General features: G+C 39.9%; 1 protein-coding gene across 1 annotated transcript in view; it reads right to left on the bottom strand.

Annotated features, from left to right (window-relative positions):
- The window catches only part of LOC139666168 (ryanodine receptor 2-like), a 167,658-nt gene extending 142,183 nt beyond the window's left edge, over positions 1-25,475 (bottom strand). The window contains exons 1-15 of the mRNA XM_071545293.1: positions 25,323-25,475; positions 24,153-24,300; positions 22,789-22,892; positions 22,558-22,662; positions 19,976-20,150; positions 16,403-16,611; positions 13,776-13,952; positions 12,343-12,488; positions 10,747-10,861; positions 6,298-6,458; positions 4,877-5,036; positions 3,280-3,366; positions 1,761-1,892; positions 1,286-1,380; positions 441-616 (exon numbers count right to left, since the gene is read on the bottom strand). Of these exons, the coding sequence (XP_071401394.1) occupies positions 441-616; positions 1,286-1,380; positions 1,761-1,892; positions 3,280-3,366; positions 4,877-5,036; positions 6,298-6,458; positions 10,747-10,861; positions 12,343-12,488; positions 13,776-13,952; positions 16,403-16,611; positions 19,976-20,150; positions 22,558-22,662; positions 22,789-22,892; positions 24,153-24,300; positions 25,323-25,448 (2,116 nt within the window). The 5' untranslated portion in view covers positions 25,449-25,475. The remainder of the gene's footprint in view (positions 1-440; positions 617-1,285; positions 1,381-1,760; positions 1,893-3,279; positions 3,367-4,876; positions 5,037-6,297; positions 6,459-10,746; positions 10,862-12,342; positions 12,489-13,775; positions 13,953-16,402; positions 16,612-19,975; positions 20,151-22,557; positions 22,663-22,788; positions 22,893-24,152; positions 24,301-25,322) is intronic.
- Between the last annotated feature and the right edge of the window lie 360 nt (positions 25,476-25,835).

Genomic DNA, 25,835 nt, shown 5'->3' with positions numbered 1-25,835 from the left:
TCTAAACCGTCGGAACAGTCAATTGAAAATCACTGTTGCTGCTGCTGCTGTTGAATACGTTCATGAATGTGTTAAATGGAAGTTTTCAGGCTATTTTCGTGGCCTCATTCAAATGAATGGGAAGTAATCCCAGCCACTTTGGGGACTCAAACAGGTGACCTCCTATTCACAAGCCTGCTTCTTTAACAGTTAGGGCACTCTAATTTTTATTAAATGGAAAACTGCCTATAGCACTGCAGTCTATGTTCTACATTATAGAAAAGTGTATTACCTAGCATGACCTTATTCTTTATGGACAGGCTCTGTCTATGACCTGCCATGAATTTATTCTTTAAATAGGCTATATAATCTATTACCTGGCATAAAGGAATTCCTAACGGTCATGCTCTGTCTATTACCTGGCATGCGCTTATTCTTCAGGGACAGGCTGTGTCTATTACCTGGCATGTATTTATTCTCTATAGCCTGGAGGATCTGTGCCTCGTCCACGTGGGAGCAGAGGGCGTGGGCCACCCGGTTGTTCCCCAGAGCGCAGACCGCAGAGTACAGCCTTAGGGTGTGGTAGTGGAACTTTAATAAATCCCTCTGCTCCGACAGCTCCAGGATATCCACCGACCTGGGTGACCGAGAGATAGGGGACAGAATGAGGAATGAGAGGGAGAGGATGAATGGAGAATAAAAAAGGTTCCTCAAACATCACTATTTGCTGGAAAGGCTAATTATGAGAGGGAAAGGTAAGGGGCTTGCTTTTACTGGTAAATGGGAAAAACTATCAGTTATAAAGGCATGGGATTTTGAGCTTTGATATGTCCTGTTTTTGTATTCTTCTATTCCTGTTTTTCACATTTTTGGGTTTTTTTTTTGCCTTGTGTATTGGCTTTATTTATAAAAACCGTAAATGGAGTGTATAATACTTTATTATGTTCTGTTCTTTTATGTAACTTTATACGTTTTATTTATGTATAAGCTTATATGACTATACCTGCATTTGTTTATATCGGTTACGACTTTCTCTACCTTTTTTCTTCATAACTGGGCTGTGATCTCCACTCTCTCTAGTTAATATACTCTCTCTCTGATTAATATAATATACTATAACATTGTTTTACATTTGTTATGTTTACAGTGTTTCTTCTCTTTTCTGATGTCTCTACATGTTTATGTTTTTTTTCTGTCATTTCTGTGTGTTTTTATGTTGTATTGTTATTTTAAGTAAAAAAATAAATAAATAAAAGGTCTGTGTGTGTGTATGTGTGTGTGTGTGTCTATCTATTGCTGTGGGTACCTGTTCTCCTCAGGTATATGTAGAGACATGAACTGCAGCGGTTCATTACACTGGACCAGCCAGCCATGTCTGTCATTAACTCTGGATACTGACACCTGGAATAAAAACAAAGTTAGCACTCCATACACAGATAGCATACAAAACTCAAATGGGACAAATGAGACCTTCCATGAAAAATACAGTTTTATAAGACTGGAAGCCCAGTAACTAATCTCAGGAACTCACTTTGCGGTTAATTGAAAAATATTCAAATTTAAAAAATCAATTTTCATATTCCAAGGGAGGGAACGGTGTTTCAGATACATCTCTAAACAAGGTATTCTGATGCAGTAAATTGAATGTACGACAAAAAATTTCACTTAATTCATACTGCAGTAAATCCTCTGCATATTTATTGATTTTGTACTGTTCAAAAGATTTCTGTCCCCACATTTGTCTGTGAATATTGTGCAGTCCCACTATAAATAGAGAGTACCTTGAGGAAGTGATTGGGAACGCGACTCCACAGCACAGGAGTGAGGAACTGGACATGAAGCCGCGGAGGACACTGGGGAACCGGATTCTTCCTCTCACTCTTAAACAGACCAGCTGACAGAGGCATCACATTCTGCCAGGGAATAGAGACACATAGGACAATATGAATAACATGGCAGTGGGGCTGGACAAGTCTAGGGGGATACTGAGGGCATATTCAATACTTAGGTCTGAATCAGGGGATGAGTTGCTGCCTTGTTGCATTTACGCATTGGTTTGTTAGGTTTCATTCAGCAAAATTTCAACCCAACCATAATTTACCAAAGTTATGTCAGTTTATGGAAGCCCTGAAAGGCAAGGTGAAAAATGTTGTTTTGGGGTCAGTTTCTAAGTTTATCTCATTCGGACAACCAAGTCTACTAAGTCATTTGGACAAGTTACTAAGTCAATCAAACGAGATGAACTTGCATTGCTGTTCAGGGCTTCCACCAGTTATGTCATTTCGAAATGACTTAGCACTCCATAGCCTAAAATAGATGCATGAAACAGCCCAAATCCGTTTCATACACTGAAGGACATAGACATTATGGTGGCTATAGCTAAAATTAAAATCCCTGTGAGTCTGGCGGCTGGAGAATCTGCGTCAGAAGCGCTTCCAGAACCGAACGTACACAAAGAAATTGGAGGCCTGATTGGAAAAGTAGTCAGTCTCTATCTAATTATATACACCTGTGTTTGTAGCCTCCTCTGTGTTTCATTGTTCTTTGCACCCTGAAGAAATCCGGGTGGGGCCGCAACGCGTTGGTGTGTTTTTTCTTCTTTTGTCCTCTACATCATACACTTTATTATGGCTCCCTGCAGAAAGTCATCTCCTGTGTTCATTGTGTGGGTTCAAATTCAAGCAAGCTCGAAATTCAGTCCTTCAGATCAGACCTGTTGATACTGTCTGTTATCTGGTGCCCCGTTCTTTAATTCTCATTGAAGCTAACTCTAAATTGTATTGATATAAGACAACATCAATGACAACTTACATTGCATGTGTCAACACAAGCAGTAAACAGAAGTAAAGCCACAGATGTTGGCAGTCCAAGGTATGAAAATTTCACACCAAAACTTATCTGTTGTAGTTTGTTTATGGTTGATTTTAAATCCATACATACAAATGATTGGATGTGGGTAAAACACGTAAAGAACTATTTTCAAGCAGAAGCAATGAAGACCCATTCTTCCACCAGTAAAGTAAACAAGGAATGTTTGAGCAACGCTAAAACAGTATCAAATGGACTATTATAACTGAAATGTTGTGATCATTTTTCAATCACAGCTATTTAAATTGTGTAACTGCAGTGTGAGTGTTATTATTTTGAAAGGACGTGTTTTAATCGCTTTTTGGATTCAATTGTTGGAGATTACCTGTTTACCCGGTGTTTGCATGCTTTATTTACAGCCTAGATAGTGGTTCAGATAGTGTGTGTGTGTGTGTGTGTGTGTGTGTGTGTGTGTGTGTGTATCCTCCTCACCTTTATACGCCCCAGTTCAAACTGGAAGACATTGGGGCTGGTGGCCTGAGCAAAGACAGCTGGGAACAACTTAGTACTGGGCTCCACCTGAGGGGGGGAGAGGGGTAAAGGTCAATCTATAGGCAGTTTAGATTGCTTTTTTTTTCTCTGTGACTCCTATAATGGTACCATATTCGCCATAATATCCCACTTTCCAAAGCCACTGGTTTCTCTGGATTTATTTACCACAACCAGAGAATGATCACCATAGCTTGAGATAATGTACGATTAAAATAGCAGCATAATTTTAACCACACGTACTTACTTGCTTTTTAATATAAGACAAAACTGGCCACTTTGTGATGATATTTACAGTTTATTCCAAGTACAGTCAGCTGGGCTTGAGAACATGTTGCGGTTTGCTAACGTGTGTAAAGGTGTGTTCCATGCTTGTTTGCAACATTATTTTCTTGTTTATGTTTTAATACAGTCTATGGTGCTTTGTTGCTAAATCAGCTTTCTTGTGTGGAGAGACGTTTCCGCTAACATAGCTTGAGGATGAGAAATGGATACGGTAGTTTATGGTATTTCAGTGCAATTAGCATCGGGTAGCGATTTAGCTTAGCAAGTTTGATGTGGGCCTGTGAATACGAGAAACAGTTAGATATGGGTTCTGTTGAGGCCCTCTAAGGGCAAGGGTCTTATAATAATAAAAATAATTATTATTATTATTATTATAAACTCTATCAAAACAGACATACAAAGTGCTTTACAAGAAATATAAAAATGAGAGCAATAAATAAAGACATGAACAAGAAAAAGGAATAAAATACTAAAGGCTAAATGCGCACAATTAAAACAATAATAAAACAGAATACAGACCACAGTTGAGGTGAAAACGACCCTACAAATACAGTTTTAAAAATGTTTCAAATGGAGATATTTGGATGAATGAAAGCAAATGGAGGTCACCTGATTTCATTCACGACAGCAAGACAATTATCACCTCTGCTTGTGTTAATGTCAAATTAAAATCGCAGTATACCAACTAAACTTACATCTTAAACACCAAGAAGCTCTTTTAAGTAGTTATTTTCTTTGATTAAGTATCCAAACTTTTAGAACATCAACCTGTACTATAGGAGAACCCCACATGGCCACAATGCAGCCCCCCCCCCTTTTGTCACATCTACCCAGCAGTATACTCTAAACTAAAATTTCTATGTAACAATTATAAGAGAGACTATGGATCTGTTTTTCTTAAGAATCAAGTCCCTGAATTTTTCAAAGGTGACAAGAAGTCTGGTGGAATTTTTCTATGGTATTTCCCCCCAAATCAATGGGAATTCATTATTTTTGCTGACAAAAGGGACATCCCCATTACCTGTTTTTCAATTCCTCAGATTCCACACAGGACGGAAAAGGGAGTGAGTCAAATGTAGAGGTTAGGAAGAAAGAGGGGCAGGATAAAGGAAGGGAATGTAAAGGGCTGGAAGGAAGAAAGGGAGGATGGAAGGAAGGAAGGGATGAAGGAAGGAAAGGGGCAAATATAGAGGGTAGGAATGAGGAAAGGATGGAAGGAACAACCAAACAATGGAAGTACCTATAAGGTTAGTACCTGATAGTATGTGCTGAGCTCCTTGCCGTTGGCGGTGAAGGTTAGCCATCCATTTGCCGTGTCGACCAAACAGCCGATCTCCAAGCCATTGTTGTTCCTCCCCTGACCGGGACTGCTGCTCTCCCCAGCCCACACCATGTAGCAGTTACTACGCTTTATACTGGAGGAAACACAGCCAAACCATGGAGCATTACTACGCTTTATACTGGAGGAAACACAGCCAAACCATGTAGCAGTTACTACGCTTTATACTGGAGGAAACACAGCCAAACCATGGAGCAGTTACTACACTTTATACTGGAGGAAACACAGCCAAACCATGGAGCAGTTACTACGCTTTATACTGGAGGAAACACAGCCAAACCATGGGGCAGTTACCGTATTTCCTCTAATATTGGCCCGGGCCTTTATTTACCTCAACTGCAGAGGGTACCAGGCCTTTATTGGAAGCAGGCTTATATTAGAGACAGGCCTTTATTTCTAATTCCCTCTGTTTGATAAGAATATTTGCTCATATTTCAGTACAAAGCCTCCTTGTTTTCTGATCTGCTTCTGTTGGGGTACGTTAGGTAGCTGTTTTTTTGTTACTGCAATGCATTACCGATAATTACGATAATCGACGATGGCATGCTCCAGAGACTTTCACCGGCCGAGCCATCTTGTGGCATACTGCCATCTTGTGGCGCTTGTACGTTACTACAAACTACAGTTACATTATATAACAGGCACCAGGAGGTATCCAGAGTTGTTTTTTCTTTCGTTTTTTTCCCCGGCCTGTATTTGGGGCCTGCCTTTATTTGTTCGTGTCGACCACGGCCCCGACCATTATCGGAGACCCGGCTTTTAATTGACTACTGGCCACTATTAGAGGAAATACGATATATGAGACGTCAAGCCAAACTTGATTAAAAACATCTGGCACTTTAAAATGCTTTGTTCATCAGCAAAGGTACATACTTGGTAGAACATTACTTAAAAAATCGTAAGGAGCCACTCAATTCGACATACATCAAGTTATGAGACAGCACTTTCATTTCAATAAAGTTTTAACTACAAGCTTATTCTCACAATCCACCAAGATACATTGTGGTGGGTGGTAGCAAGCAGTCGAGACCACCAGTTATTACACTAAACTACAACTAAAACAACAACCAGGTGTTAAAAACATTGTCGTAAAAATACAACATAAAAACTAGACTAGAAAATGCAGGGTTAAAAAAAAACTGCAGGGTTAAAAAGAAAATTAATTCTGGACAGAGAATTTTTGGCTATCTTTACTGACTGCTAACGACACCACTAGATGGCGATACAATTCTTTGCGTGCTTAAATATACAAATTCTCAAAAATCCTTCTTACAATTCAATAACACTAAGTAGTAGCAATATTCCCAGTGTTATGGGTTGGCTGGGAGTTGACTGACCTCTCATGAACTTTGCCCTTCTCGTCTCCCAGGGTAACGGTGACGGTTCGGACTTTGTGCAGCTCAAAGGTCGGGTCGTACTGGTGGAAGTCAGAGGTCACCCAGCCCACCCAAACACTGCTGGGCTCCTGGCCAGGGAAGATCCGCACTGAGTAGTAGTACTGGAGAGATAGATACAGTTATCATGTTATATTCCTTGTTGATGTATTCCGCCCACACCTATACATTCACTCTTTAAAATGATTTGGTGTCTAAGAGGTCACGGTCTGGGCATAGCCATTGGCGTAAAAATTCCGAACCACCTTTAAAATCCTCCTCCATACTTTCAAAGCCATCCACAACCCCCCCCCCCCCTGTCTGTCTGATTTGATCCACATTGCCACCCCCTCTCGCTCCCTCAGGTCCTCCTCCTCCCTCCACCTTTCTGTACCTTCCGCCCGTCTCACCACCATGGGGAGCAGAGCTTTCAGCCGCTCTGCTCCCCAACTCTGGAACTCACTCCCACCTGACATCCGCTGCATTGATTCTTTGCCCCAGTTTAAATCTAGACTCAAAACTCATCTGTTTAAAACTGCATACGGTTTATAATCTTTATTTTATTTTAATGTTGTGTTCTTTGTTTGTTGTTTTATCTATTTTATTGTGTTTTTATCAATTTGTAAAGTGACCTTGAGTGTTTTGAAAGGCGCTGCAAATAAAATGTATTATTATTATTATTATTAAAAATGTGTCCTGGAAGAGGATACTCTTGTGGATCTTTGGTAGAGTTAAGCAGCTTCTTTTGTACCCGGGTCATGGAGGAAAGGGGCACACCCTGTAAAGTCGTACAGGCAGGTGATTCTCCTTCTCGGACAGTGAAGCGGGTCTAAGGATGCAGCCCTGTAATGGTGTGGTGATTTTCCCCTTGAGTCCTTTCTGGATGGCGCTGGTATTACCAATTGATTTTACCCATGTACATCAGTAAATTTAGTCATTCAGATGGTAAAATATTTTACTGGGGAACCATGGTAATCCTTAACCTGACGCACCAGATGGTTTGTTACACAGAACCATCTGGGAAGTCGTCCTTGGAAACTGTTTGGAAAAGGGCAGGCACTTTCAAAAAATACTTGGCAGGTGATTGGATGAACCATCTGTCTATCACCGTCTATCACGGGCTAACTTCAACTGATCAGATCAACGAACCATATGACGTGGTAGGACAGCGCCGAAGAGGAAAGACAACAACAAACTAAACATCGCACAAAAAGTTTGGAACTTTGTGTTTGGTAGATTATTTCTCTGTTGTAACAATGCTTCTTGGCAATACATTTTATACCGTTGGAAAGCCTGTTTATTTCCCTTTTAAATGGTGCCTCATTTGTAAGGAACATGCATTTGTGGGATGAGCAGCACAGCTGAGTATGTGGGTTGCGCTCATGAAAAATTTGCCAAATCTTCTCTGCCAATGCCAAACAGCTTATTCTGCTGTTGCTATTGACTCTTGTTTTGAGCTTCCGGTACCCCCAGGTGCTGACAATCAGGTACCTGATTGGCACCTGCACTGGAACCTGAACATGTGGAGGAACGTTATGTTCAGCGATGAGTCCAGATTCTGCCTACGGAAGTTGGATCGTGGGGTCAAAGTGTGGAGAAGACGGGGAGAACGCTATGCTGATCGCTGCACCGATAGAGTAACACCTTTTGGTGGAGGCAGTGTGATGGTGTGGGGCGGCATCTCCATCACTGGAAAAACGAGGCTTGTCATCATCGGAGGCAATCTCAATGCAGAAAGATATCGAGATGAGATTCTGCAACCGGTGGCGATCCCATATCTCCACAGTCTGGGACCGAACTCCATCCTCCAAGATGACAACGCTCGCCCCCACAGAGCGGGGTTTATCAGAGACTACCTCCAGAATTTGGGAGTAGAGAGAATGGAATGGCCTGCCAACAGTCCTGACCTCAACCCAATTGAACACTTATGGGATCAACTTGGGCGTGCTGTTCGTGCTAGAGTGACCGACACAACCACGTTGGCTGACTTGCGACAAATCCTGGTTGAGGAGTGGAATGCCATCCCACAGCAGTGTGTGACCAGGCTGGTGACCAGCATGAGGAGGAGGTGCCAGGCTGTTGTGGCTGTGTATGGTTCTTCCACACGCTACTGAGGCTCCTGACTGTTTGTTAAATGAATAAATTGTAAAATTGGCAATATGTTTTGTTTCTTCCTTGTTACTGATAGACTTCAATCATCCGATCCACCAAACAACACCAAACAAGAGTCAATAGCAACAGCAGAATAAGCTGTTTGGCATTGGCAGAGAAGATTTGGCAAATTTTACATGAGCGCAACCCACATACTCAGCTGTGCTGCTCATCCCACAAATGCATGTTCCTTACAAATGAGGCACCATTTAAAAGGGAAATAAACAGGCTTTCCAACGGTATAAAATGTATTGCCAAGAAGCATTGTTACAACAGAGAAATAATCTACCAAACACAAAGTTCCAAACTTTTTGTGCGATGTTTATGTAGTTAGCATGTCGGTAGATGATTCTTGCCGTCTTTGTAAGGAAAATTTGCGCATAAAGGGAACTCTTACGAATACCAAAAAAATATTTGATTCAAAGAAGGTAGCAAACAAGCCTCTTTAGGAGCCACCATTGTTGTGAACGAACAGTCACTTCTCGCTGTCGTCACACCTAAACCACGCCCCTAGCTGCCCTCATAGGACGCTGATTGGTCCACACCACTGTGGTTCGGCCACAAACGCATAACTTGAAGCCTGGCAAAATGGATTCTCGCGTGATCGTGATCTCGCGAATCCAGCTGCCTCGCAAGGTAAGGTAATCCTGGGACCTGCCACAGAACGTCACCCACAGTACAGAAAAACAGGGAAATATCTCTTCAAGTGGCTCCACATGTTGTAAAGAGTGATGGTACCCTACCCCACCGTTAGCTATATGGCCTTCGTAATAGAGATGTCAAGTACACAAATCAGCAATTGTGTGAAACACCAAATGTCGATCCAGACGGGATTAAAATGACCCCAGGATGTCAAAGTTGACTCAAAATACAGTATATAATTTCAGCCAGAATTTTTTATTGGGGTAGTCAAAGAAAATCACTGAAATGTTTGTTCTGGATGGAATGAAATTCCTGAGGTCCTGAGGTAAAAGTTAATCATCAGACTTTCACTAGTAATACTAATGCTGTCCAGAGAGGGTGCAAGTTTCTCTTTCTATTTTGTAGCCCAATTCCAAAATGTACTTGCCTCTGCTATTGTAGTTACATAGCAATTACTGCGTAGACAAAAGCCCTCTTTGTATGGGACTAGTATTTTGTGGGGACCGCATGTAATTAGTGAATTACTCCCCCAAGTATACTGTGTTTTGTGAAACGCATTTGCATGGGATAATGAAATTTTATGAAGGAACCGGTGCTCAAGGTACAATTGTATAAAGGTCAAGATTCTACAATTCATCACTTCCTGATTTAGCAAAATAAAAGTTTATGTTCAAAATGCATTCATGCCTCCAGTTTTCATGATAGGGCGAAGATAGAAATTGTGTGTCTAGAAGGACAAGAAAAATAAATCACACACCACACATCACAGCCGAAATTACAGAGTTAGATTTGCACGGGATTAGCATTATTAGGGGAATTTAGGGTTTTTACTTCACTTAATTTTTACTTTTTGCAAATTACAGACACGCATTTGCAGATTCGCACATTATTAAAATCTCTGATAATCTCTGCAATTATCTCAAATCACTGGTGTCCCCAGGTAATATTAGTCCTATGACAATGGAATCATAGTTCCCTTTTGTTGAGTGTGTCTAATCCTGTTGAGTATTTCATATCCTACCCCTGCAATAACGCTGCTATTACTGTTAGACTGAGAGTTGTTAATATTGATGCACATTGTGTTATTTCATTCGCACCTCCGTATTATTGTATGGCCCACTTCATTATACTTTAGTTATTGTAATCATTTATTTAATAATTTCAGAACCACACATCGTGTATCGTGGAGCTAGGTGCTACGAAATCAAACCCCTTAATTTTAGCCCTGAAATGTCCTTAATTTCTCATTATCATTAACATCAATTATTTATTAAAAATAACATAGCTTCAAAAAAGTAAGGTTAGTATCATGGGTTTTTAAGGGATTGATTCATGGGTTGGTTTGTGGAGACAATAGAATTTAAGGGATTTCTTATGCCTTTTGTGCAGGTTTACAGTGTTATTAATGAGTTATTAATAGAAAGTTCCTGTCTCCCCGAATTTTACATTAAATTAGAAAGTAAGCAGTCACACATTAAGGGGTGTTTAAGGTGGTCTTGACAGGGTCTCCTCCATTAATAACTCCCTTAACTCATTTTAAGGGGATTTTGCAAGAATTAAGGGGTGAATTCATATACATATAAGGTTATTTTGACTTTGATTTGTCTTTTGTTGTCTTACAGTAGAGGTTTGCATGAGGTATTCGTAGTCGTCTCTGTCGTCAGCCATCACTGCCTCTGACAGACGAGCGGAGGAGGAGCTGCTGTTGTCTGGCTTGGTTCTCTTCAGCATGAACCTGTTGGATCAGTTGATTTGTGTCAGGCTTTATAAAACACAGTGATAAAACACACAATGAAGGAAGGGTAAACAATACTAGTGTGTACAGAGGCCTGTATCACAAAGCAAGTTCAACAAAGTCAGGCTATCTTTGCCTTAGCTGGCTTCACTAAACCTAACATTGGCGATCCTGGATAACTGGTCTCATGTAGCTGGTTATCAACTGGCTCTGTCAACCCAGGATTTACCTATCCAGCTATGAGCATGTTCACATGAAAGAGGCGGGGTTTGTAACAAATAGCCAATCACATGCAACATGGACAGATCTAGATCAGACAATTCGGATAAGATAAGATGAAATTATTGATCCCTGTGGGGACATTAGATTGTTGCACAGCAAAAGTAATACGATTCAGTGGGGAAAAGGACATAGAATACAAGCGCAAAACTATAAAAAGAAGTAATAGCCTAAAAATAGGTGAAAATAATAAAATAGGCTAATCAAACAATAAAAGCCATAGACAATAGACCTAATTATAGGATGATATAAGCCCTAATATTTCCTGCTGACATTTTCAATACATGGGTATCGGAAAGAAATGGATAGCAACTAACATTGGGTTCTTCTCTCAAGAAGAACAAATTCTTATAATGAATAACTGTCAGCATTACAAAACATAACCGCGAAAAGTAAAAGTTGTTTCTGCTTCCAAGGCTAGAGAGGATGACTGGAGGAACTGCCCCGTCATTAGGACACAGTGGGAATATTTTTCACTGATAAAATAGTTTGTGGACACACTGAGGCTGTAAAAAGATTTTCTATTCATAAAGTCGGCCTCATGTTCTTCGGGGGTGCGGTAATGGAATATGAAATAGCCGACATTGAACCAAACACTGTCGGGAATCCAATTAAATAAAGTCAGTGCAATTAATATATGCAACAGTAACTTTAATCCATTAATAATATGGTCAATTAAGTAGCCTACCTGCACCACATCGCCCTGCGAACAGCACTTCAACTGTCTGTTCATTCAAAGATAGCCGAACAGTTTTCAGTTTTTTATTGTGATTTTCATTTGTGTATTTGTCCACATCAGGATCCTGTAGGAATGGTGACTCCCTGTTTCCAGAGAGCTGATTGGTCAGGAGGCCTTTCATACATTTTGATCCGATACCCTGAACTGAACCTGCTCCAGAGCAGGTTAGCCGTGCAGCATAAGTAACCATGGTGATCTACCCCGGTTAAAAGTGAGCCACAAAGCCCTTCGTGAGACCGAAAAGCCAGGGTTAAACCCAAAGTTAGCTCGCTAACCCACTAATCTCGCTTCGTGATACGGGCATCTGGTGAGATAAAAAACCCTAACTAAACTTAAACCTAACCCTACTCATTTAACACGCAAAAATTGACAATGAATTCACTGTCAAACCTTACTCACATGCCAATGTATAAATAAGACAAATGTGTAGATGTGAGGAGGCAGAGGGGATGGGTGGGCTCACCGTTGTTTGAGCCTAGAGGGCTTCTCCTGGTTGTAATCTTTGTGGTTGTTGAATTCATCCCTCTCCGGCCCGTTGGAGCCCAGGTGACCGTGAGCCGACTTCATCAGCACCTCAAAGTCTGACACGGTCTCAAAGTCCTCCAGCTCCTGCGGAAACAGAAATGAAACGAACCCCAGAATTAATGAAGCCTATAGGAGCCGCATATAGGAGCCTATAGTGGGCCGCATCTTTTCCATATAGATAGAGAAGTAATAGAGGTATATAACATGAAGCATGTTACAGTTACTGCTGGGCATCCTAGTACAAAGGAAAGACAGGAGTATCAAAATTAGACTAGATGAAACTTTATTGATCCCTGAAATATAAATAGGCTATAATATGAATAAGAACAGAGCTATTTGGAGTCGACATTCCTTTTAGATGTGATACTGTATACATGGGTGACATCTCATTTGAAGGGTGGAATATCACTGATAAAACACTGGTACAAATACTTCTGGCAGCAAGCAAAAAGGCTCTCACGAGGAAGTGGCTAAAATCAGAACCACCCACCATTGATGAGTGGATAGAAATAATATATGAAATATATATTATGGAAAGGTTGTAATTTTCCCTCAAAGTCCAAAAAGGAACATTTTTCCAGATTTGGACCAAGTGGACTGAGTACATTAAACCTATAAGGTCAGACTTTAGCTGATTTGATAGAATAAATGAGTGAGAATATAATGTGATTGATATTATTTTATTACATCTAACAGCTCGCTCTTTATTCATTTTCTTTTTTTTTCCCCCTTCAACCCATCGTAGTATCTAAGGTGAAAGCTTCCCATGTTCAACTGTAAATAATCAAAGCGAATGTTATAAAAGAAAACCTGTGGAAGAGCTAGGCTGTAAAATGGTTATCAAACGTACTGCAACATTTTTTGTTTTAAATGTGCATAATGCTATGTGAATCTACTTGTAGTATTACTGATACTATATAAAAAGATGAATGTGAAATGAATGCTTTTCCAAAATAAAAATAAAAAATGTCAAAAAAAAAAGAAAGAATAGAGCAAAAGGTCTGTTAAACATACACAACCAACAATTTCAGCACTATGACATTAGTAGAAATGTTGAATAAAAATATGTAAAGGTGTGGATTACAGCATTATGCAGATGTGCACAACAGCAGCAGCTGTGGTAGCAGAACTTATTGAGACAAAGAAAAATAAGTATGAAAAATACATACAATAAGAATATGCTGAAACGCTGTATGCAAAGTAAAATGAAAATGAGGAAGAACAATATGTGAAATGACATCATATAATTTATATAGATATAGATATATGTGTAGATGTATGTATATGTGTGTATGTGTGTGTGTGAGTGTATGTGTGTAAGGAATAAAACAACGAAATAACAACAAAAGTTAACGCTATTTTTAGTTTTACCTTCTTGGGTGAGAAGAGGCCGCCGTTAGCTGGGAATTTGGAGAAGGATTCGGCACACTCTATGGGCATGCTCAGTCGGTAGAAGGCAATGTCGGTGTTACTGTTCTGTGACCCAAATGACCTCTGGGTGACCTTCAGGCACGGACACGACTCCACCGTCCCGTCTATCCTCGTCACCTGGAAGAGGGAAAGAAAACGTTGCATTCCTTTGCCTTCTGAACAGCAATCATCCTTCAATATAATAATTTTGTGGAGAGTTTTGGTTCAATTCTGGTCATTTGTGAGGCTGTAGTTTTGTGTTTAGCAACTATTCTCTCTATAATGTGATGTGAATTTGACAAACTTGAGATTAAATAAAAAAAAAAAAAACATAGATAAAGCTTATTTATGAGAAACACTGAGGGTCATTCAACCACGCTCTGCCTGTAATTACAATATATATATATATATTTTTTTTATTTAGCCTTTATTTAACCAGGTTTGTCCCACTGAGATCAAGGATCTCTTTTAGGGAGACCTGGCCAAGAATAGCAGCAACACAGAGTTTCAACAAAAAAATTACATAAAAAACACATAGACCACAGCTCAACTTCTCACTCAAAATATAAAGTCAATACATTTTTTCGACAAGAGATAATATGGTCTCAGTAGGTAATTTTACTTCTTCTAATATGTGTCCGTAAGGCGATTTTCAAAATAATTGTGTCATTAACGGAATATAACGGTTTTAAACTGTTTTAAACCACTGTTTATTCAGCAATGGATCAGTAGAAATATACAAAAGAATGGAAAAAAAAACATCCAAGCCTGAAACCTTTATAGAAAATGTACAGTTGTGTACATTTTGTGTAATATTTGTGTAAATACTGCAGTTACACTAATACATACATTTCTGTGGTTGATTAATCATTGTTCTAATGGGCTCTGTTATGATGATCTTGGTGTGTTTTACATTTTAATGGTGTGGATGGTGAGGAGAACCTTGACGTTGAATAGCCTGCATATAGTGAAAATACAGCAGTATAAACGTCCTTCAAACAGGTTATATAGCCAATTTAGCTTATACAGTAGCTCCTCAGATGATCTGTGTTAGCACTGCCCCCTAAGAAAGTCTATCTCGGTCTGTCAATCTGAAAAGGGAACAGTAACACTACTATCATCAGTATTCATTATTTATTAGGGATTAGTTTCACTTGTGCCATTTCCCTCCTCCTAGCCGTGTGTTCCACAAGGGCATAGATAGATATTCCAGCTGGTGGAAAAAGTAAAGGGAAAGTTAGGGGAGTCTGGGGACATGACCCCCCCCACACCCCCGGGACATTTTTTCACACCACAAGCTCAATTTTTTTTAGGCTCTCTTGCACATTTTAAGGGCTTTATGCTTGAAATTTGAAGGAGCATTAATCAGCAGAATTGCCTTGCTTTAGGTGGTAGCAAACATCAAAATATCAGTGTTATTGCTTCTCATAAAAGCTTTCTCTAGATGAAGACCTGTAACTAAATTGTAGTATGACAGTTAGCAGCCTGTAGGCTTTTAGTTAAAGGAACACTTCGCCATTTTTTTAACCTTATAGGCTCCATATATTGGTCCTCACTAATACATGCTATGAGACGGCACCACGTCTGTCTACTCGCTCTGTGTCTCGGAGACAAAATTCACCCGCCGATGACGTCATCAGCGGGGATGTCCAATTCGTAGAAACTACAACCGCTCTCTTCCTGGTCACAGTCGGACCAGGAAGGTTGTAGGCGGTTGTAGTTTCTACAAGTTGGAAATCCCCGCTATGGAGTCAGCATGAACCAAGATCCTGGTGGAATGTTTCCAGCACCTTGTTGAATCCCGGCCTTGAAGAATTCAGGCTGCTCAGGAGGCAAATGGGAGTTCCTATGCTAGAGATGTAGACCTATTACAGTATACTAGAATTTATAACCTCCTCATCTCCTCTCCTTGTCTCCTCTCCTCTCCTTGTCTCCTCTCCTTTCCTCCTCTTCTTGTCTCCTCTCCTCTCCTCTCTCCTCTCCTTGTCTCCTTTCCTCCTCTCCTCTCCTTGTCTCCTCTCCTTGTCTCCTCTCCTCCTCTCCTCTCCTCTCCTCACAAACTCTCCTCTCCCCTCCTTGTCTCCTCTCCACTCCTTGTCTCCTCTCCTCCTCTCCTTGTCTCCTTTCCTCCTCTCCTCTCCTTGTCTCCTCTCCTCCTCTCCCCTCTCCTCTCCTCACAAACTCTCCTCTCCTCTCCCCTCCTCACAAACTCTCCTCTCCTCTCCCCTCTCCTCTCCTCTCCTCTCCTCTCCCCTCTCCTCTCCTCAAAAACTCTCCTCTCCTCTCCTTGTCTCCTCTCCTCTCTCCTCTCCCCTCTCCTCCTCTCCTCTCCTCTCCCCTCTCCTCTCCTCACAAACTCTCCTCTCCTCTCCCCTCCTTGTCTCCTCTCCTCTCCCCTCTCCTTCTCTCCTCTTCTCTCCCCTCTCCTCTCCTCACAAACTCTCCTCTCCTCTCCCCTCCTTGTCTCCTCTCCTCTCCTCTCCCCTCTCCTCCTCTCCTCTCCTCTCCTCTCCTCCATGGTGGGACACACAAACACACAAACCGCTCTCCAATGATAGTAGTGGGATATCCCACACGGTTGGGCTCACCTCTATGTGCTGGTGGCTGGGCGGGACAGGTATGAACTGAGGCAGCCTCTTGCTGAGCCACATGGTGACGTCTCGGTTCATGTTGACGGCGAAGGGCTCGTAGCCTTCCTGCAGGCCGCAGATGGTGAAGTACTTCAGAGTGCTGACGTCTTTGCCGAAGTTCATCCTGCCCACCTGACACACACCCAGACTGCACACTGGGATGAAGCCTGGGGACACAAAAAAAACACACACATTGGTGAGATGTCTAGATTAAGATGAATTTATTGGATTTTGTCTTTGTTTGTTCACAGTGGTGGGAAGTAACTAAGTACATTTACTCGAATACTGTACTTAAGTACAATTTTGAGGTACTTGTACTTTACTTGAGTATTACCATTTTATGCTACTTTATACTTCTACTCCACTACATTTCAGAGGAAATATTGTACTTTTTACTCCACTACCTTTATTTGATAACTTAAGTTACTAGTTACTTTGCAGATTCAGATTATTAATACAAAATATAATCAACTAATACATTGTGATGTATTATTATAGATTACTGTAAATTACCCAGCAGTATATAAAGTAGTGGAAATCAGCCCCACCTTTTCCAGCTGCAACATTAAAGTGATGCTTACACATTAATGCATCAATAATTATAATTCAATAATATAATATATACTGTATTATTCTGAAATGGGCCATTCTGCATAATGAGTACTTTTACTTTTGTTGCTTTAAGTACATTTTGATGCTAATACTTTTGTGCTTTTACTTAAGTAACATTTTGAATGCAGGACTTTTACTTGTAACAGAGTATTTTTATACTGTGGTATTTCTACTTTTACTTAAGTAAAAGATCTGAGTACTTCTTCCACCACTGTCTGTTCAGAATTTGATGACAGCAGTCCAAAGGGTGTCTCTACTCCTTTTACGCCTTTCATATTCATATGCTGTGAGGTGTTTTTTTCCGTTATTTTACCCACCCCCTGTATTTTCTGCACATAGTTAAATTCCTATTATGTTTCATCATCTTAGAACCAATAGATGGTGCTAATACCCAGGTATTCACCTGCAGACACAGAGCTAATAACCTGCCGTAGATTAGTTACACCAGAGCCATCTATTTCTAATCAATGGCTCTGGAGAAACGAAATGATTCATATAATGAGAGGGGGAGATGATGAAAACTATTGGGTAATCTGTAAAGCACTTTAAGAGGAAGAGAAGTAGTCCCTCGATGCTGATCTGTGGGTCATTTTGATTATCTCTGTTCATGTTGTGGACAGCAGGGTGATATAGAGATGAGAGAGACTGTCTTCTTCTTCTTCTTTTTCTTCATTGGAGTAGTACAAGTAATAGTACTACCAGTGGTGGAAGAAGTACTGAGATCTTTTACTTAAATAAGAGTAGCAATACAACAATGTAAAGATACTCCATTACAAGTAAAAGTCCTGCATTCAAAATCTTACTTAAGTAAAAGCACATAAGTATTGGCAGCAAAATGTACTTAGAGTATCAAAGTAAACGTACTCATTATGCAAACTGTCCCCATTTAGAGAGTTATATTTTTCATAAATTATTGGAATATTAATATTTTCAAGTTGTCAACGTGAAGCTAATCTTAACAATTTAGCTATACTTTTGGGTAGTCTAATCTATAACAATGCTATTTTATAGTTATTTTATAAAGATGATTAAATGTTTTAAATATAAAATATTGATCTGAAAAGTAACTAGTAACTATAGCTGTGAAATAAATGTAATGGAGTAAAAAGTACAATATTTCCCTCTAAAATGTAGTAGAGTATAAGTACAAAGTAGCATAAAATGGAAATACTCAAGTAAAGTACAGGTACCTCAAAATTGTACTTAAGTACAGTACTTGAGTAAATGTACTTAGTTACTTTCCACCTCTGAGTACTACCCCCCCACACACACACACTCTCTTTCCCAAGTGGTCATAAAAGCAGTACAAAAACAAAAAAAAGGAAAGAAGAAAGAAATGTTATTTAAATGCAAAAATGGATACTATGGGCTGCTGCAGTTTTCAGTTTTGAATTGGTATTGGATAGACACCAGATATTAGATATCCTGGTTCTGGTCTGTGAGCGAAAGAAAGACCTGGAGGCGTCCTAACAGTCCCGTTACATCAGTGACCACTCCTTCCTTTCCCTCTTAAGCTCCGTTTCCAGGGGAAACCAGACAGCCCAGATGGATTGTGGGAGGAGTGTTTGCCTGGCCTCGAGGAACAGTGATCCCTGTTGTGCCCCATCAGCACTGCAGCTCTTATGAACGTGTGTGTGTGCGTGTGTGTGTGTGTGTGTGTGTGTGACTCATGGTAGACAGCTTAGCCCTCATTAAGCTAACTACCACACACATATACACACAGCTAATACATTGATTCTCTACAAACAGATCAGTCACTTCAAGACAGCGACAGCATAGACTGGAATAGGGCTGGGCGATATGGTTGAAATCAATATCATGATAATCATAAGGATTTTTCTCGATATCAATATACAGTACTGTGCAAAAGTCTTAGGCATATGTCAAAGAAATCCATAAAGAGAAGATGCTTTCAAAACTAATGAAATGAAAGGTTTCTGAATATCAAAAATTTACAATAAACAGCAGTCTACTGACACACTAATGCAGAAAACAAATAAACATCTAAGACTTGTAAGAAATTTATATAAAAAATCTAGGGTGCCTAAGACTTTTGCACAGTACTGTATATCATGATATGGTTCATGTATGCAAAATCACGTTAAATAATTAAAGTAATGTTCATCTCATTGAACCGAATGGTAATGTTAGGTGTGATGTCAAACAAAACAGAAATATTCAAATAATATTCCTATTATACCTCATTTTATGAGAGTTTTTAAGTAAAATTGGCTTGTCATCATCAATTTAGACAGCAGAAATGTGTGTCACGATATCAAAATATCTTCATATCATCACCATATGATTCCACTGAAAGACGATAAACGATAATATTGAATTATCGCCCAGCCCTAGACTGGAATATCCATAAAGTCTTTATGCTAGGGCTGGGCGATATGGACCAAAAATCATATCTCGGTATTTTTAGGCTGAATGGCGATACACGAAATCACACAAAATCAAATATCACAATATTTTTGACCAAATACCTCGATATCGATATTGCGACAATATTGTAGGGATGACTATTGGTGCTTTCACAAAATATTTACACAATGAGATTTTTGATAAATAATCATCAGTAATGTGGCTATAATGACTAAGTGGGTAAAGGCAAATAATAGAACAGCTAGAACAGTCTGGTAAGTTCAGAAAATGACATCACTTTACTGTAATGCAGCCTTTAAAACCAGGAAAAGACACTTATGCCATATCACCATATTACGATATCCAAAATCTAAGACGATATCTAGTCTCATATCACGATATCGATATAATATCGATATATTGCCCAGCCCTACTTTATGCGTGTCCATTTAAATACCGCCCGTATACGTGTCGTGTGTGTGTGTGTGTGTGTGTGTGTGTGTGTGTGTGTGTGTGTGTGTGTGTGTGTGTGGTCCACGCCAAACCACTGACCTTCGCAGACTTCGAAGTCCTTGAAGGCGAGCTCGGAGCCGGAGTCGTCCAGCAGCACTTCCCCGTTGAGCGTGAACATCATGGTGTGTTCGTTCAGATCCACCATGCACCCCACCACGTCGCCCGCCTGCCACGCCCGGCCAAAGTGCTCATTGCCCTGGTGCCAGCGCTGGGCCTGGCAAACACACACGTACACACATACACACACACAAATGTCTAGATGTAGTCACACACACTAAGCAGGGTGGTGTACCGAGTAGGGAGACTGTCTTTCAACCGGGACTAGCCGCGAAGATGTTTCTATCCCCGGGGATGATGTTTCTATCCATCGTGATGACATTTCTACCCACGGTGAAGGCGTTTCTACCCATACTCATGATTTCTACCAGCGGTGATGATTTTTCTACCCATAATGATGACATTTCTATCGCGGTGAACCAAAAATGCCCCCAGATTTTCTCCCCAAAAATCTGCTCAAATTAGCCCACTATCACTCTTCTCCACAATTATGTTCTCTGTCCTAAGTTAACTCCATTTTGGACTAATGTATTCCAAATTTTGTCAGATATGTTGCATACAGTAATGGAACCTGACCCTCTTCAGGTGGTGCTTGGAGTCTCCGATCAGTTTCCCCTGCTTAATAACTGTCAGTAACAACTGCTATCTTATGCAGAGGCAGAGGTCCCACCTGTTAAAATATGGCTGGAAGAAATAGTAAAAAATAGTAAAACTTTCTCACCTGGAGAGAATACGGTTCTCACTATTAAACAAACTGAAACAGTTAAACAGGATCTGGCATCCCCTTCTCCAATACATTGATAACTCAAACTGATCAGTTGTACAATATTGATGGCCCCCTTTGGTGTGACAAGATGTAAAGTCCCGGGAAGGTGGGAGGGGGGTGGGTTAAGGGGATAGTTGTATACATGTCGTTTCTGTTTTGTTTTTTCTTTTCTCTTCTTTTCGTTCTTTACGTTTGTTTGTTCTGTCTCTAACTCTAAAGCGAGGACAAATCTGTAATACTGAATGTATTTTACGACTGCTTCCTCAATAAAAAAGATTTAAACACAAATTAGCCCGCTATCGCTCAACATAGTGCAACCATCCACCAGGCCACGTGGATGGTTTTGGTGTCCATGTTCTCGTCACTTAACTGCTAAGTTGACAGGACAATCTCCCAAAAACCTGGTGTATCCCTTTAATGCCTAAAATGTAATGCAAAGGAAATGTTGTAACAGCCTTCACACACCTCTGAACTTCTACCACTATCAGAACGACGCTGGTAACAGATATAGCTTGTCTCAGTAAAAAAAACAAAAAAAACTTAAAGTATCGTATCAGAGATAACAAACTGGCAACTGAAAAATCCATAAAAAAAAGAAAAAATTCCTGATTCAGACTCAGATTAACAAAGACGAATATTGACCAGTCAAACAGAATACTGTAAATCTTGAAAGTTTTTTTTGATCATTTTGAATTAATTTTGCTCTGTTAAAATAGAAGTGTACATTTTACATTAATTCTTACTGATATCCATGAATGTTTTGGCAACACAATACTGGTCATGATAACAAAGACTTTCTAATTCTGATTAAAAAAAACAAAACAAAATTGAGTATTTTCCCCATTGACAACCATGCATTTTGAAAATAAAATATGTCTGAATGGGTTCCATGGGGCCTTGCGGTCGGGAAATGTACTGCACAAACCAGGAAGAGCCGGGAAACTTTGACTTCAAGTGGGAATCATAGAACAAATGTGATTACTGCTATGGCTGCATCTGCCATATTGCTGCATATTGCATATTGATGATCTGTCCAAGCAATTGAAAGCCTGTAACACTGGGTGCATGATTGGTAATACCTTAGTGAACCATATTATGTATGCAGATGATCTTGTGGTATTTAGTCCATGTAGCGCTGGTCAGCAGCTCCTTACTATATGTACTGTGTATGGTGTGGAACATGAAATCAAATACAATGCCAGTAAGAGTGTTGTCTTGATCTGTAGAACCAAAGAGGACAAATGTCTAAAATTTCCTGACTTCAAATTGTCTGATAATAATCTTGGGGTCTGTAATAAGGTAAAATATCTTGGACATTTTATTACAGAACAAATGACAGATGATGATGATATATATAGGCAATGCCGCAGGATGTATGCACAAGCAAACATTCTCTCACGCAAGTTTAGTATGTGTACAGATGGAGTGAAGGTGTCTCTGTTGTGCACAGTTGTGGTCAAACTACAAAAAAGCAAGCTTACAGAGACTTCAAGTAGCTTATAATGATGCCATGAGAATATTACTTAAAAGACCTAGATGGTGTAGTGCAGGTGAAATGTTTGTGGCTGCAGGAGTCAATACTTTCCAAGCTGTTTTAAGAAATCTCATGAATAAATGTATCTGCTGGCTTAATGACTCTGTAAATGAAATCATCTTGGTTTTATCAAACATAAGGTTTAGTACTATACGCTAGCAATCCCAGCTGTGGAGACATTGGTACAGTTCTATCTTTATCTGGATACTGAGTCTGAAATAAAGTTTGAATTGAATTGAATTGCAAAAAGAAAAAAACAGTCACCTTGAAGCCATCGAAGACGAAGGCCTGTTCATCAGATCCCAGCTCCTGGTCTGGTAGACAGCCTGGCCTGGCCCAGCCCACCCTCATCTCTCCTGCTGTTAATACCTGGAGGAGGAGGAGGAGGAGGAGCAGGAAGAGCAATCAAGGAGGAAGTTATTATCCACTTTAAGAGTTGTAAAACAATGAAAATGTCATCACCATCATCATCACCATTATCATATCTCCTCTTACCTCCAGCTCGAAATACCACTTCCCGGCATTGACACTGTAGGTTTTCTCCGCTCTGAAGATACGGAACCTCTCGGCGGACATGTTGCTGAGGTCAGATCGAGCTGCTGGGAGAGAGCCAGGCCGGAGAGGAAGAGGAAGAGGAGGAGAGGAAGAAAAATATCATGAGTATAAACAGTATTTGTCCATGCTATGGTTAAAGTTTTATCAGGTTAATCTGTTTCCATAAACCTTTTATACCCTATGATTGAGTCTCCCTGTTGCCATGAATAAAACATTTAACAGAATATTCCCCCCTCCCTCTTTGACTTGACTGAGTAATAGTAACTTACTTCCAATGTAGGGAAAACATGATCTTAATAGTAATAGTAATAATAAGTACTGCCGCCATCGTGTTTTTTGTTGACATAAAAATGTACCCATAATGCTGTTGAGTTGAGTTTGGGCAGATGGCAAAAAGCAAAAGTGAAATCAGTAAGATGCCACAGTAACCAGTTTAATATAGTAAGCCAGGCATCTTTCTCATAATCAGAGTATGAGTTATGATGTTTACAGGCTGTGTTGTCCAATCTCCTACTAGTCCCGAAGACAACAGAACATTCCTCCCTCGTTATATTTCTGTCGCAAAACTAAATGTACAGCTATATCGCATATTTAAAATTCCAGGCTATTTATTGTCCCCCACCAAAGGGGGGACTATGGATCGGTCTCTATCCGTTAGTTTGTTTGTTAGTTAGTCACACTGTAATGTTGACTTTGTGCCACTAGGGGGCGACATTGACAATGAATGGGACTCAGTGGTAAAGCAGGTCATACAGTTAAAGTTATCATACAATGTGGGGGACAATGAATGGGGACTCAGTGGTAAAGCAATACAGTTAAAGTTATCATAGGTAACATAATAATCACTTATCATTTAGCATTTATATTATTCATAACACTCAGGCTCCTGGTATTGTATGTTATATTGTATATTGTATTATAAATTGTATTGTAGTGTACATTGTGTAATGTACGGATTGTATTTATTGCGTATTGTAGTTCTTCTATTTTGTACTGTATTGAGTAAAAACAGGACAATTACAGTTACTACATTTCAAGATATAACTTGTAAGCCTAATTCTGAGGAGAGTAGGCAACAGAAATATATGGTCAATCTGTCCTTTCATTGTCCCATATGAAAATGCTTATACAATTTCACTCATATTTCAAGTACACTCAGCAATCACTGACTGACCCAAGGGTGGAACTACATCACTGGTGGGGGACAACATGTTTACTATTTGCTTGTACATATTTGTCTCTGCAGTCCTGGGGGGGGGGGGGAGGGGGGGTTGAAGTGATTGAAGGAAAGGAATGTATCGTACCATGGTCTTGGTCGGGAGCCTCCAGGTTGTATCCGTACCCCAGCAGGGTTCGGACGGCCTCTCTCAGACTGTCTTTGTTGGACTTCTTGGTTCTCTCGTCCAGCAGGACATAAGGGACCAGGCGAGGGTTACGACGATTCTTCACATCCTAAGAAGGGATGGGGGGAAAGAAGAACTATTGAGAAGGATGAGAAGTTTGGAACATGCATGGTATATGTTGGCCTTCACTGACAAGAAAAGGAAATATCAAATTACCACCCAATCTGATCAATAATTACATCATTAATAATTAGATGGTATTCTTCCACCAAGCAGTTCCGTTCTAGTACCGATTTAAGTGGTGATTTAATAATATATTACTAATATTTAAACTGTATGCGGTCGCGCACGTATGTGGTCACATACGTGTGTTTATATATTATAATATTATATCATACATATTTAAATTGTTATGAAAATGAATAATTAAATTGTTGTTTACTTATTAATTAAATATGTCTTTATTGGTGAGTCATAATGATAATGATAATGATATGAACCATAAACAAGCTGCAGCCAGTAATGGTATTTTGATGTTTCTACCCATTTCACACATCATATTTCAATATATTTCTTTTTTTTTTCCTTCATATTTTAGATATTCTGAATTAATTCTTTCATTGTCTCTGTTGTTATTTTATTTTTTTAACATGTTCTGGAGTTGAAATTGTTGTTTGCATATGTTTATATAACCGCCATTTGCTATATTTCTATTTTTCTTTGCTGTATCCTATCACTATTTGCTGTTGCAATGACCCAGGTTCCCTATAGGGATCAATAAAGTTTCATTTTATCGTATTTAACTGGGTCCTAGGGTCATAAAACCCTGCTAAACCCTATTAGAACCGTGAAATGTTGCTTTTCCTCAACCCCCCCAAGGAAGCTAGTTCAGTTTACATGCATCATATTTTTCCCCCATTCAGTTTGAATCGGCCCAGTGCGGCATTAAATATAGAGGAGTGTGAAATATTTCCCGAAGATGTCAATTTTCCCCTTATCAGTCCAGCCACCAAAAAAAATGTGGCCCCAGTGGACAAGCTGCCATCTATCTCATTTGTTCCTGTGTTCCAGTCATCTCTCTCTCTCTCTCTCTATCTCAGCACACACACACACACACACACACTCCCCTACTTGTTGGATGCCATAGGTCCAGCCCTGGCGGATGCGGTCTCTTGCCCAGACGTTGTGTGCGTTTTCAGCCAGTTTGTCCACCATGGCTTCCTGGGTGGAGGCCAGTTTGATGTGGCTCAGGTCCATAGGAGCAGGCTTGTAACCACCGGACAACTCATAGCTGCATAGACAGAGGTGGAGGCAATTTCCATTAAGTCCTTGTTGAACTGCCAGGTCTGAAATGCCTGTGGTAGTAACCTTTATAGGCCGGCTAATGCTCTTTCTGATGTCACATTTCTCTACAATTCAAATTGCTTGTGGAAATCTTTGGCTATCTAATAGTAGATTCAATTCAAGTTCTATTCATAATTATATTCTGGTTTACTGATAAGTTGTGTCATTCTACAAAATTAGATCATTTGATTTAGCTTCATTTAGGGCTGGACAATAATTCAATATTATCGTTTATCGTCTTTCAGTGGGATTATATTGTGATGATATGGTGATTTTGGGATATCAAGACGCACAATTCTG

Source organism: Centroberyx affinis, unplaced genomic scaffold (genome assembly GCF_046629955.1).
Source record: "Centroberyx affinis isolate AG114_WGS23_722 - 3 ecotype Tasmania unplaced genomic scaffold, CSIRO-AGI_Caff_v1 ptg004848l_1, whole genome shotgun sequence".
NCBI lineage: Eukaryota > Metazoa > Chordata > Actinopteri > Beryciformes > Berycidae > Centroberyx > Centroberyx affinis.
Note: the sequence above shows the minus strand (reverse complement) of the source record. Positions and strands in the feature narration are given on the sequence as shown.